The 16,955-nt window shown below is 42.7% G+C and overlaps 1 protein-coding gene across 1 annotated transcript in view; it reads left to right on the forward strand.

The window, feature by feature from the left end:
- The window catches only part of LOC119794143 (coiled-coil domain-containing protein 136-like), a 21,695-nt gene extending 6,116 nt beyond the window's left edge, over positions 1 to 15,579 (forward strand). The window contains exons 2-10 of the mRNA XM_038301516.1: positions 920 to 1,110; positions 3,508 to 3,801; positions 3,884 to 3,958; positions 4,170 to 4,463; positions 4,545 to 4,656; positions 6,936 to 7,137; positions 7,233 to 7,367; positions 10,310 to 10,424; positions 15,148 to 15,579. Of these exons, the coding sequence (XP_038157444.1) occupies positions 1,059 to 1,110; positions 3,508 to 3,801; positions 3,884 to 3,958; positions 4,170 to 4,463; positions 4,545 to 4,656; positions 6,936 to 7,137; positions 7,233 to 7,367; positions 10,310 to 10,414 (1,269 nt within the window). The 5' untranslated portion in view covers positions 920 to 1,058 and the 3' untranslated portion in view covers positions 10,415 to 10,424; positions 15,148 to 15,579. The remainder of the gene's footprint in view (positions 1 to 919; positions 1,111 to 3,507; positions 3,802 to 3,883; positions 3,959 to 4,169; positions 4,464 to 4,544; positions 4,657 to 6,935; positions 7,138 to 7,232; positions 7,368 to 10,309; positions 10,425 to 15,147) is intronic.
- The last annotated feature ends 1,376 nt before the right edge of the window (positions 15,580 to 16,955 follow it).

Genomic DNA, 16,955 nt, shown 5'->3' on the forward strand with positions numbered 1-16,955 from the left:
TTTTTTTTTCCCTTTTTTTTTTTTTCCCCCCCCCCCCTTTTTCCCCCTAAAAAATTTCCCCCCTTTTTTAAATTTAAAAATTTTCCCCCCCCTTTTTTCCCCCCCCAAACCCCCCCTTTTTTTAAAATTTTTTCCCCCCCTTTTTCCCTTTTTTTTCCCCCCTTTTTTTGGGTTTTTTTTTTTTTTTCAATTTTTTTTTCCCCTTTTTAAAATTTTTTGGGAAAAAAAAAATTTTAAACCCCCCCCTTTTTTTGGCCCGCCTTCCCGGGGGGTTTTTTTTTAAAAAAAAACCCCCTTTGGGCCCCCCTTGGGTGGTTTTGGGGGGGCCCCCCCCGGGGTTTTCCCGGGTTTTTTTTTTTTAAAAAAAAAAAAAAAAAAAAAAAAAAAAAAAATTTTTTTTAAAAAAAAAAAAAAAAAAAAAAAAAAAAACCCAAAAAAAAAAAAAAAAAAAAAAAAAAAAAAAAAAAAAAAAAAAAAAAAAAAAAAAAAAAAAAAAAAACCCCCCCCCCCCCCTTTTTGGGTTTAAAACCCCCCCGGTTTTTCCCCCCCCTTTTTTTGGGGGGGGGGCCCCCCCCGGTTTTTTTTTTTCCCCCCCCCCTTTTTTTTTTTTTCCCTTATTTTAAAAAAAAAAATTTTTTTTTAAAACCCCCCTTTTTAAAAAAAAACTTGGGTTTTTTGGGGCCCCTTTGTTTAAAAAAAATTTTTTCAAATTTTTAAAAAAAAAAATTTAAAAAAAATTTTTTTTTGGAAAAAGGGGGGTTTTTTGTTAAAATTTTTTTTTAAAAAAAAAACCCCCCGGGTTTTCCAAAGGGAAAAAAAAATTTTTTTTTTTTAAAAAAAAGGGGTTTTAAGGGGAAAAAGGGGGGGGTAAAAAAAAAACTGTCTCAGATCTCTTCTCTCTGCTTCCTCCACTCCTCAGATATCTCTAAAGCCCTGCAGGATGAAGGAACTGCAGCGCCTCTCTCTGTTTGCAGTTTGACCAGGCTTCCTGAGCTCCATCCCTCCTCTCTGACTCTCGGCAGCGAACGACGCAGCTGTTGCTGCAAACAGTCGGCATCATGGATGGATTCCGGCTGCCCCCCGTCATCGAGGAGGTGCTGGATTCCTCTGGTCAGTGGTGAAGATGGTTCAGATTAATGTAGCCTAGTCTAAACTGTAGGAAAAGCCTCTGTTGATAATGCTTTCTGTGTTAGTGTGTGTGACTGATTTAGTTAGAGATTAATTAATCAGCAGACCTCTGGATTTGACACAAAATTGAAAATAAACTCTTCTCTGACCGGTTCTCTGGAAAGCTTTGCATGTTTTCTCTGTTCATACTGCTTGTTATCTCTGAATGATCAGCTCTCAGTTCTGGCTGCCTGACTCCATTCAGGAGAAGAAAATCCATCTGTATGTTATTTCCATGACATCTTCACAGAGGTGTCAAGTAACGAAGTACAAATACTTTGTTACTGTACTTAAGTAAACTTTTTAGGTATCTATACTTTACTCCATCACTTATTTTTCTTCCTACTTCTGACTTCTACTCATTACATTTTCACACAAATATCTATACTTTCTATTCCTTACATTTTTTAAATAAATGTTACTCGTTACTCTTGGCTTCGGTTTAATGTTTATAAATATTTATTTCACGTCATGTGCTCCACCCAAAGCAGAACATTGGCTCCATCCACATCTAGTGAAAACTAGTGTAAATGGATGAGTCGTATAACGCAAACACTTATTGGTTAGCTAAAGGAAATCATCAGAAGCAAGCAGGTGTTCTTCAAACTGCTAACATGAATTATCTATGCCATGCTACAATGTCGGATTCAGAAAAAGATGTAGAAATGTCTAAAAGGTCGGACACAGGCGAGAGCGTATCGAGAGATGGAGACCAACAAGACCTCCCTCATCCTTGGCCCTATCTCAAAGAATTTTTCGAAACAGTCGAAAAATTGAGCTTTCAGTTCATATAGAGGCATCTGGCTGTTTTTTTTTTAAAGGTTACTTTATACTTTAAGTAGTTTTTGGAGCACATACTTTTTCACTTTTACTTGAGTAAAGAGGTCAAGTTGATACTGAGTTGATAATGAGTGTTTTTATACTGCAGTATCTATACTTCTACTTAATTAACAAATGTGTGTACTTTTGACACCACTGCTACTTAACAATCACCCCATTGCCACTTAGGGGTTCTCAGTACTTAGATAACAAGGGTTTTAGATCCTTGGGAGGTCAAATATTGCAGTTTAACCTTTTAAACTTTTGATCTGAGTCCAGGAAAAGGGCTCTTAGAGAGACATTGTTTAACTAATATGTTTTTAGTTTGAAAAATCAAGCATTGCTTTCATAAACATGTCTTGTAATGCATAAAAAGTGTTTCCATAGCTTAGGGTTAGCTGCACCGATACCGATACCTGTATCGGCCCCAATCCAGCACTAAAATGCTGGTATCGGTGTCGACGAGTACCAACAAAAAGGGACCGATACCATTTTGAGAGCCAAAAGTTTATTCAACTATTGTCTATCATTCCAGGTAGGCAATATAAAGTTCTACTGGATTCACTTTGTATTAGTCTTTTTCCTGCTTCACAAAGGTAGGCAGCAGCTTGACAAAGCCATGATGGCAATTATTTTACATCCAAGTAGTATGCAGTTCTTCATATATACACACACATTAACTTCAAACAGATGGTATCGGTATCGGCCAATACTGCACAGCCACGTATTGGGTATCGGGGTAAAAAAATGCCATCGCGCAACACTACTTGGGATGAGTCATTTATAAGCGCACAGGTGATAGTGCACCCAAGTGCAGACACATCTTTGATTACGGTAGCCCACAGGAAACAAACTTGTTAGCTTTAGCCGTTTTTTTTAAACCTGAATTTAAAACAAGTCATGATGACTGTAGATGTGCTGTTAAAATAGAGAACCACTCAAATTGTCTGCCAAGCCATCGAAGTGAAAGTAACCTAGAAAAGAAAAAATATTAGCGGGAGTGGTGGCCTAGTAGTTAGGGCATTGAACTTGGAATCCAGAGGTTATGAGTTCGAGCTCCACTCCCACAGACTGCCACTCTAGGTCCCTGAGCAAGACCTTAACCCCACACTGCTCCCCGGGTGCCACACAGTGGCAGCCCACTGCTCCCCAAGGGGATGGGTCAAATGCAGAGGTGAATTTCTCAAATGTGATGTTAGTAATGTGCAATAACAAAAAAAAGCAATACCCGGGAGAAAAATAGGAAATAAATCGGGGTAAAAAAACTAAATCGGGGTAGCTTTTATTCCGATTTAGTGGAGAGAGCGTGGATTTGGTGCATCCGATAGAATTGACAGAATTAACAAGAACTCCAGGATGGGTGTCGGAACATCTTTAGGAACAACTGAGCGACAGACTGGTTGCCTCCAGTTTAAGCCTGTCTTGTGTGTAAATTGTGTTTTCTACCAGCAGAGGGAGCCAGAGCAAAGAACCTCTTTTACTCAGGATCATGTTGGTACCTTCTTGTTTGTCTGTCTGCAGACGAGCTGTGTGACCTGAAGGAGGACAAGCCTGTCATGTTGGCTGACACTCTGACGGCCAAGGAGAGGGAGTCCATGGAGGAGAAGGAGGAGACCGAAGAGGAGGAGAAAGGGCAGCAGGAGGAAGACACGAAGTCAAAGGAGAGGGAGTCGGAGGATGAAGATCAGGGAGACGTGATGGGGGAAGAGGAGGAGCTGGAGGAGCTGAGAGGTCAGGTGTTGCAGCTAGTTCTGGAGTTGGACGAGACCCGTGAGGTTTCACAGAGGCATGAGGAGAGCTTCATGGAGCTGCAGGGTGAGGAGCTGTAGGACTGGTTGCTAGGTGTTCAAGGTCCAACAGTGACCCAGATTTAATGTGTGATGGATGTCCTCCAAAGGTCTGCTGGACGAGGAGCGGCTGGCGAGTGCTCATCAGGCAGAGAGCTTCACCCGGCAGATCCAGAGGCTGCAAGGTCCAAACATTTACATCCCAGGAGAAAAAGAGACACACATGACAAACACTGACCTCAAACTGTCTGTAGAAATGTCCTCAGAATGACTAGACCCAGGTTCTAGATGGAATCCCCCACTGAGTTCTGACATGTCCAAACTTTGCTCTGATCAAAATGGAAATCTGCTTTGATTTAGCTCAGATTTAAAACTCTGCCTGTTTGACTCTTGCAGCTCAACTCTACTCAGTCCAAGAGGAGATGAGCAGCCTGGAGGAGGAGAAAGAGAGTGAGCTGGAGGAGGTTCAGCAGGAGCTGCGCTCTGCCCAGGAGGAGGTGCTGATGCTGCAGCAGGCAGCCGAGGAGGCAGCGGCAGAGAGGGAAAACGACATTGCCTCCCTGCAGGAGGAGCTATGCCGCCTGAGGGTGGAGCTGAAGCGTCTGCGAGACACCACCGCCGAGTATGAGCTGGAGATTACCACGCTGAGAGCAGAGATGAGCATGAAGAGCCGGGGCATGGAGGCGCCAGGTAACCCGGCAACAGCATCAATGGGTCTGTCCGAGGAGAAAAACGGAACTCATCAGTTTGGTCTCTGCTGGGTGTGTCCAGGTGAGGTGACTCAGCTGCAAGAAGAGTTAATTTCTCTGACAGACCAGCGTCAGATCCTGAGCAGCAGCAACAAAGCGCTGAGCAACCAACTGGAGCAACTGCATCGAGACGTGTGAGTGGTTCCCATACAGAGTCCAGAGGGACCAGAACTCCTGGGGCCTCATGCGTAAAGGAGAGTGCAGGGCTGGTTATCCTCCTGCAGCAGTGTGTCGCAGTGAGCTTGTCGCAGATATTTTTGATCTATGCCCAATATTGAAGTGTGGTCTACGCTATGTTATTCCACGCCACAATGCGAGAGGGACAACCACGAACTAGCTGTGGGTCTAGATACGGCCAAGGCGGTAAGGAAGTGGAAAAATGCAAGGGACAAGTTTGTGCAACAACGGAGGGACATGAGGGCGAAAAAGAGCGGGCATCCAGATGGAGAAAGGGCCCCAGCGTTCTCGCGCACCTCGCTCTTCTAGCTGGCCCAACTTCACGAGTCTTTTTCCACAATGGTGGTCATAAAAAGAAAACAAGCTGGTAAGGTACCAAACAGGAAATACGCATAGAGTAGAGTGGATGTAGATTTGACCAATCAGAAGCTTCTTGTCTGCGGTCAACTACACTTTTGGAGAGGAGCAGCAGTGTTTCTGCGGAAGGGGTAGGGCATATCTCCGTTCACTGCGACACACACACAGACGACCTGGTTTCTGAGTATAAACCAGCCTTAACAGTTGGTGGTGGGGATGAACGTCGACATTAGCAGCATAAAAAAACAGTCAGATTAGACCACGCTTTACCCTCAGACATCCACATTTTAATTTCTCCACTGGTGATGTCCCCCAGGACAGCCAAGGCTTCCATCACTAAACATTGACACAGCTATTCACGGAAAAGCGTGGTCGTCTCCACCTTTTCCACCTGATTAATCATCACATTTGACTTGTTCGGAATAAATCTTATTGTTCTTCACCTTTTTCTGCTAGAAAAGCTCCTATGTGCACAGACTGATACACATCTAAACCCTAACTGAAGGGATATTTACAGTATCAGACTGAAGCTTCTTCCATCATTTATTAGCTGTGTTACTCTGTCGTATGGGGATTGATTGGATTCAGTTTCACTCTACATATTTAAATCTTCAAAGCTCAAACTCTTGGAGAAACATCAGCTTCCGTTTAAATTGACTAAATGGAGCCCCGTTTCACTTTATAAATTCAGTTTTGTTGCTTTTTAGCTCCTTATTGTGGATTTTAAAGTTTTGCTGCTGATTCACATTTTTTTATTCTGTTTTGATACATCCAGAGTTTTATGTAAAACGTTGCGTTGCGGATTATTTTCTGCGTGAACTCACTTTACCCACGAGGCCCCAGTATATTTAGATGTTAACACAATTTGAAACACTGGTGTCGGTTCCTGTGAGCGGTGAAACAGGTTCTGCACTGCAAAAACAATCTAAATATGAGTAAAAATCTCCTAAATTGAATGTGTTTTCCCTTCATTTGAGCAGGAAAATAAGATAATCTGCCAATGGAAAGAGCATTTCTACTAAAATTTCATGATTGTTTTTAGAGATCAGACCCACATGCAGAGAACCACTCAGAGAAACAGGGGAAAAGTTAACAAGAGGGGAGATTTTAGTGATCAGTTCAGTGTCCGTAGGAAAATTGACAGACGCTTGAATACTGTTGGAGAGGGACTCACGTTTGAGGGGGTTCTTGTTTATCCTTGAATCCAGTCAGTGTAGGTTTATCCAGAAAACAGGAGAGGGCTTTCACTTGGATTTCCGAAAGGGACTTGAACGGCTCATGTGGATGTTTTCCCCTGCTCAGTGTGAACTCAGTTAATCCTTCCAGGGGGAGAAGGCCAGGTATCCAGTTAAACAGGAAGGCTTCCTGGTGAAAGGCAAAGACAAAAAACTATATTAGACTCAGAGAAACAAAGACTCAGTTAGACTCAGCTAATCTCAGCTTGGCTAGAGTACCCAAAACTGGCAAACACTCTGGCGTCGAGTTAGTTACAGCCAACTGCTCAAATACTCCTCCAGATAATGATCCAACGAGCCGCAGGTGTGCAGGGAGGCCCAACGAGGACGGGGCACCACCTGGTGGTGGAGAGAGAAAAACACACAAACAACCCACACAAACTGGATTCCTAACATAAAATAAGTATAAAATTAGATAATTAAATATTATGCACTTGAAATAAGAGACTGCAGTTGCTTTTTCTTATTTTAAATGTAAATTGCCTTATTCCATTGGCAAAGTGTATCACTTGACTGCTTAATTCAAGAGAAAATGCTCTTATTTTAAGAAAAATCTACTTACTTAGATTTCAATTTTTGCATTGTGTGCATTACATTTGGGTATAGACAGCTGAATTCTAACAGCTTTATCACCATATGTTCAGATGTGATGACACATACCTGGAAGTCAGAGCTGAGGGTCAAACTGAAGAGAAGGAGCAGCTACAGGCCGAGCCGTACATCACTCTGTCCCAGTCCGTAACCAAACTGCAGAATCCAGAGTCCTCAGAGGTCCAGGAAGAGATCAGGATCCTGAGGGGCCAGCTGAGGCAGGCTGAGGAGATGGCCCAGAAGGTCCAGCAGGAGGTAGCTGACTTAAAGCTCCTGGGTCATAGTTTCTGTTTTACTTGGTTGTCAAACACAACATGATTGTATTCTGGGATGTTTTCTGTGTTTGTCAGTGTGAAGGTCTGAGGATGGAGCTGGAGGAGCTGCAGCGTCTGTTTGAACTCAGCCAGCAGGAGCGAGCAGCTCTGGAGCTCCAGCTGCAGAGCTGCAAGGCAGAGCTCCAGAAACTGATGGGAAAAAAGTCGCAGGTAAGAGATCAGAGGGGCCGGGTTGTCCTACAAACAATCAGCTGCGGGTTGTACTAAGAAGAAGTAGTTGGTGAGGAACATCTGATCCCATTCCAGGTAAGATTGGGAGAAACCTGGAAGCCGGGGACCTTGTTGAGATTCCTGTGCTTCTCACCATGACTGCTCTCCACCTCTGTGCATGCTGGCTGCAGGTCTGCTCATACAGCAGATCTTCTGAACTTTCTGTTGCAAGCCGCTTAATGTTATTTTAGAGAACCTTTATTTTCTCCATCTGTCTGATTCAAAGTCTGCTTCACATGGTAGCTAAAAAATAAAGCAGCTTACAGCCTCCTCAAGATCAGGTCTCTGTCTTAGCTGGAAATGTGCAGAACTTTGGTTTGAACCCCGAACACGGCAGCCAGAAGAAGCAGGTCGAAGCAGCAGCCCTCCGGCTGACTCAGGTACAGCTGCAGCCTGTTTCAGCAGCTCCAATACAAAACTAGTTTATTCCTTTACTTCACATTTATGCTGCGTTATCAGCGCTTCAGGATCTTAGAGTTCAGCCACTGTCAGTCAGAAATCCTTCAGTATGTCGGCCAATCGAACAGCCAGCTTCAGACTAGGGGCCTTTTGAGCATCAAAGTATCTGATTTAAATGCAAAATGTGTGGAAGGCCACTGATCTCTATTAATTCACTGGATAGCCGATAGGCCGAAAGAACTGAGGTCACTTGCCGCCATCTTGGTACTCCTTGATAGTTGGGGAATGTCTGATTTTATTGACCATTGACTCTTCAGCAATCCCTCACACCAAGCATGGTTATAGCGACAATGGAGAGGAAAACCCCCTTTAATCGTGAATAAATATGATCAGTGGGGTATTTATAAGAGCGAGGACACGATCACGAAACGCAAGACATGACTAAAAAAATCATCTCTAACCACTGACCTCTGAGATGACAAGACCCCAGGACATCAGCCAAGATGTCGCACTGAAAGTAAAAACTAAAAGTCAATGATTTGGCCCCGATAGCTGGGCTGAGCTTTGGTCACTACTTAGCCTAGTCTTCAGCTGGAAGCGCTTTAGCATCTAGCCTTTAGCAGTCGAGGTGACTACCGGCAAAATAGGAAGTTGAACAGGAAGTAACGTCTTTTAAAACCTCTGCCAGAGGGGTTTGTCTTCAGAGGGGAGTAATTCCGGTTACATCAGTGATCCAAACATTGTTCTCAGAGGAACGTTGACACTTAGCTCCATAAAGTCCATTAACTCATAAAGCTTTCCCCATCTACCGTGCTAGTTGCTAACATTTCTTTTTTATCATGTAACAAATGTTTTTTTCATAATGCCCTCCACCTTCCTATCATCAAATCCTCGCCTTTAGAGCACAGCAGAGACGTTATGCAGCACCGCCATGCAGCACGGCTAAAACTGGCATTACTTCTATTGCTAATAATGAGCAGCTGTGCCCCCTTGTGGATGGCACTAACATAACAATTAAAAAAATATATTTAAGAGCTAAAGTAGTTCTGGGCCCTTCTGCCATAACATTGGATTACCTCAATATTGGGGAGATTTGATAAGGGAGAGGCCAAATCCCAAAAAACGCTATTTCTTTTCAGAGCAGGCTGCACAGAATTTTCCATCAGCCTCTGAGTCTTTTCTTGTTGGCTCCACATGGTGAATCCAATATTCCGAATTTGTTGGGCTTTTCCGCCTTGAAGCAAATGTTCACATCCAAGATATTACCCCATCTCACCCTCGTGTTCAACCACCGCAGCCAGCCTGCGTTCAATCGCACCCAGCATATGATTCAGCTCCCGGTGCTACTCGTTCACAACCTTTGTGAGCATGTTAACCGCTTCTGGCAGGCTGATCAATGCCCAATTTGTCGCCGACATCCTCTATAATTGCAGACACATCAGGTATCCTCCAAATCTTCCATGCATCTACCACATCCTCGACTGACAACAATGTAAAACACACCATCCTCCAAGCCTTCCAGGAGTCCATGGTGTATCCCAAAAAGTATGTCCTGGCAGGACAGGAAGGGTCCCCTATTCCCATCTTCCAGTTGAGCACATTTAATCGCATTAAGTGACCAGCTTGCCAGAAATACTGTTTAAATTCAGGTCATATGAAGAGAGGGATCATAAAGACAAGACACAGCAAAGCAGGGAGAGACCAGGGAGTTGCAGAGCAGCAGGAAAGTGTGACCGCCTCCTTCAAGAGTCAGAACAGGGATATTGGTCCCATTGGTCACGTGACTCCGCCTACTACGGTGCCTGTGGCATCTTTGTCATTTGTCGCCGCTGTTGGGTAGCGACAGCCTATGGCAACAGCGGGCCACTGTGACAACAAATCGCAAAGCATCGTGGGATATATCTGCTCCTCTAGTAACCATGGATGATCACTACTTTTCGAGGTGCATTTTGGGAAGTTTTAAGGCCACTACTTTTTCATCCACCAGATGCTCCAACACTCATTGAAAATGGCGTAACCACTATATAGTGATTAAGGCGGACGTTCAGACACAGCCAACATCTTTCCTCCTTTGGTGGATAAACCTGTCCACCCCACCTGTGACATCTCTGTGACCTTACATTTTAGCATAGATAATTACAGGGAGATAACTTTAGTGTGTATGGTAAGCACTGGGCTCTGGACCATGTTTACGTTGCTTCTTGTCCATCTTTCTGTTGGCATGCTTTCATCCGAGCATTGTCAGATTTCCCATGAATTTTATGCTATAAACTATAACTATACTATTTTATAACAATAAAATTCTTTGTAAATAGAAGCTGTGTTGATGCTCTACATGCCTGCCTGTAAATCTTTGTTCATCAAACCACATTTTATTTGCTCCCTATATGTTCTTCCTGTCACTCCTCACTTTAGTACTCAGATTTTTTTCTACTTTTATTTTCTCCTCTCCCTTTTCACTCCCGCCCCTGTCTTCTCCTCAGAACTGCACCCGTACCTCCGAGCCCCCAGTTTTCTCCATCCCCTTCATAGGATTGATTGTAATAGTGGCCTTGATTTGGTGCTGGTGGGAGGAGCTGGCGTCCTAAGGGGGACCAGGTATGGCCATGGCTTTGCTTCTTTCTGCAGCCGAGATCAGCTGAAAATCAACAACTACTCAAACCCCCTTCATACAGTTAGCTGCTGCGGACTTTAAATGAAACCTGATACTAAACACTTTCTTCCTCCTGATCTCTGCGCATCCTTCATGCTCTGCAAAGGCTGCACTGACATGATGAGTGATGCGCTTGAGAAAATGACTCTGAACAAATGTGATTATCTCTCAGCTGATAGAAGTGCTCTGCATCACAGGAGAACCTCACGTCTTATTTACGAAGGAAATCCATGGTCCTCTGCCAGTTGGAAAAGAAAGAACTTGTTAAAAACAACAATAACTCTTCCTGTAGTTCTTAAAAAACTCATCCATTAAAGTGAAGTAGGCATGGTGATGTCACTTTCAACTGTTTTGCTATGTATGGTAGACCTCATACTGGATAAAGATCCAAAATGTGAGTAATAGATGAAAATGGGGTTATATTGGTTTATTATCATGATGGGAGCCTGTCAGGGTCCTGCATGGAGCTTGGTGGTGAGTTCAGCATGCACAGCCGTGGTATGTTTGTTATAAGCCTCAAGCAGGACTTATCTTGAAGTGAACCCCTTGAGAACCTCCTTAATCTAATCTCCATCCCCTCTGCAGAGGAGATGGCTCCACTTCCGCTCCATTTCTCTACTCTTCCTGGTTGAACTAAAATGGGAGTGAAAGCTTTCAGTTTCTCTACTTGGAATACCTCCAATTGAAAATAAAAAAAAACAGTCAGAACTTGTTTCTCTAAAAGGTTTTCCTTTTCAACTTATAGATATTGCAATGGGAATCTTTGAACAGTGCTACTGTTTTTAAAAACTAAAATTCAATAAATACAATGTTTGATTGATACCGACGGTAAATTAAAAGTTGGAACTCTTATTGGGGATTCTTGTAGAAGTTAAAGGAAAAGTCCGCTCATATTCAGAATTCAAACTTCTGAAAGTACTTTAAATATTAAATTATTACATACAGTTCAATAAATGTTTTTAATTTAGAGTAATTTTCATTTGAATGTGCTTTACTGGAGACATCCATGTTTGTCAAAGAACTCTACTGCCACCTACTGGTTTGTGACGTCACGGTGCGGTATCGGCTGTTGATCAAGTCCCAGTGCTGTATCTGTTGTTTGTCACAACGCGCTATTATCCAAGTCATCTTGAAAACATTCTTCTTCCAAATGTTGGCTACATATGACGTGTTTTTTCTCTGGCCAGAAGTTCGATGTTAAATCCTCCTTCTTCAAGTTGGCAATCCAACGATGAACCCATCAGTGGAGGATCGGGAATCGGAAAGTTGAAATAACTAATTTGTTTTTACCCGATGTATTCCAACATCCAGCTGCCATGCACGTGGGCATTGTCAGTTTCACTATAGCTCTGGTGAATTTCAATGGTGAAGTCCTCCGGAAATCTTCAATAATTGTTGTTGATTGTTGCAGATGTGTCTAGTAATGGCGCTAGGCTTACCGCAAAGTGACGTCACTGCTGGAAGATGGCCGGCTAAATTCATTAAATCACCGCGAACATATTAGTTTTAGGTAAAGATAATGATGCACTGATTATTCGTTGCTGACCAGACTTTTCCGTTAAAAATTTTAGACAGGAAGGATCTCCTGCAGGAGCTTGTCTTACTGGGGGTATCTGAAGAGATTATTCACTGTTGTCCAGAATATTCTTTGTTTTATGAAGAATTCTAGCTAAACTTTATGTTAGGGTCCAGTCTGCACTGTCCCTTCCTGTAGATGGCTTAATAGTTGTATCTTCAGTCCAGCCTAGTGTCCGCCTCCTCTTCTTTTCCAATGGTGTTAATAGCATTACACTTGTTCCATGTCCTTCTCAGATCTAAAATCATCTCTTGTTCTGTTCAAATTCAGGATCAGATGTTTGTTTCCACACCATGCCACAAAGCGGTTCACCAGCACTCTATACTCAGTTCTTATCCATCTCTGATCCACCCAATGATTGCAGAGTCCTCCCAGTATTTTGGCCAATGACAGGACTCTGTCTTTTACTTGAAGTCGGAGGTTAGCAGGGTAAAAAGTAGTGGTGAGAGTATCGTCCCCTGTGACGCTTCTGTGCTGCAAAGTACCCTGTTAGACAACTGACCCTTCAGTCTATCAAACTGTGGTCTGTTTGTCTGGTGGTCTTTGATGAATTGGATTGTTGTTGCTAACTGGACCTACAGCCTTTCTCAGTTTGATCCCCTGCAGGACTTTCTTCACCCAGAGTGTTGAGAAAGATGGGGTGTGGCGGGTTGATTTGCTGGTTAAACCTGAGGAAGCTCTGATTATTTACCTTGAGGTGCTTTTCAGGTTATTCCTGTTCTGTTGCAGCTGGTCTGCCAGGAGCATTACTCGTCTCATCTCTGATTATTTTAAATATTTTCTTTTAACTCTGTTCTTGCAGTGCTGAGCTTCACCTTGTTTCTTTATCCAATGCTCCCCTCTTCTGCTTCAGTTGAGCTTATATTTAGGCGTGGATCTAGTTGGTTTAGATGGGCGATTCCAGCTCCTGAGGGCCAGTATCTTGCAACTTTTAGATGTGGTTCAACACAACTGAATCAAGTAATAAGATGATTGAGATGACTGGGTGAACTCACTGCATACTGAGGAGGAAACTCAGCCATTTGATTTAGGTGTGTTGGACCAAAGTTGGACCCAAAAGTTGCAGGATACCGGCCCCCAGAAACTGGAATTGCCCACCCCTGATGTGGGGCTTGTTGTTGGGGAAATGCTGTAATCATCCTGATTCTGGCCTATTTGTGGGCACCACCCCTGCCTGCCCCCAATCTTCTCTGTGCTGCAGCAGTTTTAATAATTTCCACCTGCTTCTCCCCTTTCTGCACCCTAATCTCACTTCTTTTGCTCCAACTGTTGTCCTGGCTTTACGTACTGCTCTCTGACTGACAAACAGTGCCAGATTATTAAAATATATCATGTCAGTAAATGTCCAGCATTCTTTCCTTCCCTGACTGCCTGATCTTTATCACGTCTGCCTGCTATTGCTCCCTGTTGTGTCTTGCCCATGTTTGATATTCTCCTGGCCTCTGATCTCTGGACATCGACCCCGTTTTCTGCCTCCCGCCAAGCCCATTCAGTGGTGTCAAAATTATGGCATAGATAATTCACGTTTGCAGTTTGAAGAACACCTGCTTGCTTCTGATGATTTCCTTTAGCTAACCAATGAGTGTTTGCGTCATATGACTCATCCAATTACACTAGTTTTCACTAGATGTGTATGGAGCCAATGATCTGCATTGGATGGAGCACATGACGTGAAATAAATATTTACAAACATTAAACCGAAGCCAAAAGTAACTAGTAACGTTTGTTTTAAAAATGTTAGGAATAGAAAGTACAGATACTTGATTGAAAATGTAATGAGTAGAAGTCAGAAATAGGAAGAAAAATAAGTAATGGAGTAAAGTATAGATACCTAAAAAGTGTACTTAAGTACAGTAATGAAGTATTTGTACTTGGTTACTTGAAACCTCGGACCCCATTGATCTGTCATAGTTAATCCGCCTCCTAGTGTTCAACCTTCATTTCTTTGCCCCGACAACTGATTCAAGCCTGACTCTCGGATGCTGTTGCCTGTTTCTGCTCCCATTGCTTTGGTCGAGTTTCATTGCCCTGATCGCCGATTGCTGTAAAGAATTCCTGCCCAACCACCAACCCATCTCTCCCATTTAAAGCTTCCTGATCCTGCTGGGGGCTTCCAGTCACTCCCTGAACACATTTAGCCATATATTTTCAAGCATCCATCTATTGTCTGGCTAAATATTTGGGTCCTCATGGCTCTCTGTTACAGTATTTTCCTGAGGGGAACAATGTTGTCCACACAGAGGTGGATGTAGTCCACCATAGCAGAGCTCTTCCCACACAGTTCTAAAGCCTTCTTTGGTTTCCTCATCCTGGACTTGCTCTGCTTGTGTCTCCTCTCCAGTCAACTCCCATCAACACTTTAATATTATTCGTTTCAGCTCTAATTATTAATGCAGATGTTTCGATCCGCAGTGCTTCCCAGAGGTAGTTGAAGAGGCATACACCGACCTCTCAACGAAAGTCAGTAATCAATGTGGAATTCAGGCCAAAACAGTTGGAAAAGGGACATAAGCTGAAGTTAAATCTGTTTTTTGTTTGCATCCAAAGATATTTTCAGGAGATATGAAAAAGGAAGACAGTTCCTTGGATTATTAACCACAAGTTTGTTGGAGTCTTTGCATTGCCAGAAAGAGTTTAAATAGGTGGGGGAAAAATGGTGGTTCATGTTTAGATCAGCCGTGCAAACATCAGGGATTAGTACGGATAGTTTGAATGATTATGATATTTGTTTACATCTCTGCTGTGCTCCACCATCCGACTCCAAGGACCTTCTCCCAACTGCTGCATTTTATAGCAGCAAAAAGGAAACTTCAAGTTATGCAGATAAAATCCGGCTTCAGAGCCTGAATGTTACATGTAAAAAAGCCAAACTCTGATATCTACATGCAGAAGAAGACAGAAAAACCCAAGCATTCATTAGCATATTCGGTTTTCTGGAAGAACTTGAAGGGATTTAACAGTGTTTGTTGTTTAGCTGTCTGTTAGTTGCTGTTCTGATGTTTGAAATGTCTTTGATTCTTCCTCAGATGTTCGAATAACAGCCAGCTTTATTCCCTGCCAATGTTCTAATATGTCTTCTGGCCTGTTTTCAGAAGAACGACTCAGAAGGATGGAACCTGGCGGTGGCAGCGATCGCAGTGGCGGCTATTTTGGTTCTAGTGGTTCCTAGCTTCACCAGGGCCTGAGGCTAAACAGGAAGAGGCCTCACAGCGAGCTGTGTCGACCTATCGGATTGCTGTCATCCATCCTGCGCCCTCATCCATGTCGCCGTCCTGATGTCTGCATGATGCAACGCCGCAACATTTTGACCGAACCTTACCGGCGTCAGTGAGTTCTAGAGGGAGGCGCAGAGCAATGTTTAGAAAACTGTTTATGGTACATGTGGGTCAGCGCTGAGCAGCAGGTCTCACAGCTCCGGGCTTTTCAAAACCACCACCATCATTATCAAATCTGTTCTTGTTTCAAAACCAAAACTGGACCAAATTCTTTCAACTTTCAATGGAGTTTGAGACCAAAAACATGCAGAACAAGGTTGTTCCATCAGAGAATCCACTTTAGTTGTACCAAAAGTTTCATGGTGGTTGCATCCATGAAGGAGTTTTCTAAAACAGGATTTTTCTTGGAGTTAGACTCAACTTTATTCATCCCTTGGGATTACTCCTTCAGGGAAATTCTGATTCCAATAGCTTATATAGAGTACAAAGAGTTAAAGCAAAATGCCATCAAAGATATAAATACCACAGACAATATAAAAAGAGTGTATATAGTACCTAAAAAAGCGTGAAGTAAAAAAAAAGAAAAGAAAGTTGTAATGTCCTTGAATATATTTCCCTTAGATATAAAAATGTCTGCACAGTAGAGAACTGATGGAAGACTACGTAATAGTTGCTTTGGGTTCTGTTTATAAACCTGACACAGGGAGCACAGATGGTCACGGTTTGCTGTGATGGGAACTTTTCAGATGGGAACTGAAGGATTGAGGTAGATTTCATGGAAACTTAAGGAGTTTTTGGGATGCAGTCAAAGAAATAATCAAAAGCTAAAGGCCATTCAAAATTATTCACACTTAAATCCAATGATATTTATCACAATAAACAGTCATATCAAATAGATTTACTGACTGACTGAATATATATTTTTTGTGTGCATTTTCTACCTTAACTGGATGAAAGCTAGAGATGTTAAGGTTTCATGCTGTCGACCTTCCAAACACACAGACCCACAAAATTCATCTCAGTGCAAGTTAATCAGCAGCTGCTCCAAATCCATGTTGGAAAAAGGACATTTTGTTACTTCGAGCTTTTTTCTAAAAGCCATTATCTGCCGTCGGTTCGGCCACCAGATCTTTACAGAAATGTTAACTTTCTTTACGTAAAACAAATAGAAAATAAACAACGAAACAACAAAACGACACGTTCTGTAGTAAAAAATACGCTGTCATGGCAACCCTGACAGAGTTGATCCCATTTCTGGTATTTCTCCTAATCCTTTTGGGATGTTTCATCCCAACACAGGTATGTGGGAACTTTTAAGCACCTCTGGTCAAACACCAAAGGAGGGGATGAGAATACTGTAAAACTTCTAGATCATTCTATACTTGCACTCAGACACCTGATATTTCATCATCTAAAGCTCAGTTCAGATGGTGTTTGGGTTTGAGTGCCATGAAACCACTGATTTATCTTGGTTCCCATCTTCTCACCACATCAGTGTGGAAAAAGTCTGAAACTTCCGCTGCTGTTCTGCAAACGTATCAATTGTTGGTGACAGGAGACACAGGGTATGACAACAAGCTGACATTTACTTAAAATGTTCAGGACAGCTAAAAAAAATTGAATCTCTTCCATTATTTTCCTGAGTTGAGGCAACGTTCCCCGTCTGTGGTCAGACATATCTGCAC

The sequence above is a fragment of the Cyprinodon tularosa genome, unplaced genomic scaffold (genome assembly GCF_016077235.1).
Source record: "Cyprinodon tularosa strain WSP-4 unplaced genomic scaffold, ASM1607723v1 ctg469, whole genome shotgun sequence".
Lineage (NCBI taxonomy): Eukaryota > Metazoa > Chordata > Actinopteri > Cyprinodontiformes > Cyprinodontidae > Cyprinodon > Cyprinodon tularosa.